Raw genomic sequence first — 1,427 nt, 5'->3', positions numbered from 1 at the left:
GCTCAAATAGAAGCATCTTGTGCGCACGAAGGATGCAGGCCAGGGAACGTTCAGGCTGTGGCTCCTTGTCCGTGCAATGCAGTGAATAATTTGGGTTGCAATTAAAGTAATCTTGCAGTAATTTGTCTGTTTCAACAATCCGTTTGCTGGTAAATGGAGATGGAACCCCATCGTTTAATGTTATATATGTTGCAATGAAACTTATATATATTCCCGAAGATCGACCTACTTATATTACTTCAGAAAGATCCATACAGATAGAGGGTGGATACGCACATGGATAACAATATAGTCTCAACCACCTGTCACATAGTATCACAGTATAAGCTGCATGCCAGCATACATATTTCTACGTTTACTTGTACAATGATGGAGCCCTTTATTGATTCAATACAGCGTAGCACATGCATAACGATACAAATAAAAGAAAGCAAATTCTAATATAACAACATTTGCAAAAACCATATATAGGTTGGGCTCCATCTTTTCGAAGGTGGAACTTCTAGGGGTTTCCATTACCGTAGCCAGATCCACCACCTTGACCGCCGCCACTGCCACCATTCTGACCTGTTCCGTTTCCATCACCGTTGCCATTGGCATTAGCATTTGCATAACTCGGTCCATGCCAGTATGTACCAGCTTCGCTAGAGCCAGAGCCAGTTCCACTGCCACCACCTTGGCCGCTAGACCCGTAGTAACCCCCAGCTTGTCCTCCGCCACCACCACCTCCATTACCACCGGCGTTAGAATACCCACCGTTATAGCCATAATACGAGCCTTGAGTATATTGGCCAGAGCCATAACCTGAGCCAGATCCACCACCATACCCAGAGCCACCATTGTAGCTGCTACCACCACCTCCGCCTCCACCTCCTGCACTTGCATGCACACCACTGGAACTGCTCTCACCAGATCCAGCACCACTACCGGACCCAGAGCCAGCGCCATTCACATATCCAACGCCGCCACCCTCTCCCGTACCAGTTCCTCCCGCACTAGAGTACCTAGCCACCCTCGCAGCATTAGCTAATCCCATACTTAAGAGGACAATGAAACCTAGGGCTACCAGTTTGGTGCCTGCCATTGTGTATGAGATTAAGAGTGTGAGATGTGATGAGTGCTGAGCGAGAGCTAGCTTGCATGGGTATTTATAGTGCCCCAGACACGCATTGGTTTGTTATCTTAATAGCACGTTGGTGATATAGACTCAACAAGTTCATTTGGCAGTCAAGTGGAGGATCAAGTGGAGAGTATATAAGTGGAAAATAGTGTTGATTGGACTGTATATGTTATTAGCTTTATTTCAATCAAGAAGAGACGGAAGTGCTTGATTAGATCCCATCTTTATTTTTCATTTTTTATTTTTGAGGATTGATCCCATCTTTAAATTGATGAAGCTTCAGCGGAAGAGTTCGAATGCAATTGAC

General features: G+C 45.4%; 1 protein-coding gene across 1 annotated transcript; it reads right to left on the bottom strand.

Moving 5' to 3' along the window:
• Nucleotides 1–269: 269 nt before the first annotated feature.
• LOC112876088 (putative glycine-rich cell wall structural protein 1) lies at nt 270–1,117 on the bottom strand. The gene has a single exon (XM_025940127.1). The coding sequence runs from the start codon at nt 1,082–1,084 to the stop codon at nt 503–505; it is 582 nt and encodes a 193-aa protein (XP_025795912.1). The 5' UTR covers nt 1,085–1,117; the 3' UTR covers nt 270–502.
• Between the last annotated feature and the right edge of the window lie 310 nt (nt 1,118–1,427).

The sequence above is a fragment of the Panicum hallii genome, chromosome 9, assembly GCF_002211085.1.
Source record: "Panicum hallii strain FIL2 chromosome 9, PHallii_v3.1, whole genome shotgun sequence".
NCBI lineage: Eukaryota > Viridiplantae > Streptophyta > Magnoliopsida > Poales > Poaceae > Panicum > Panicum hallii.
This window is presented reverse-complemented; position numbering and strand designations above follow the sequence as displayed.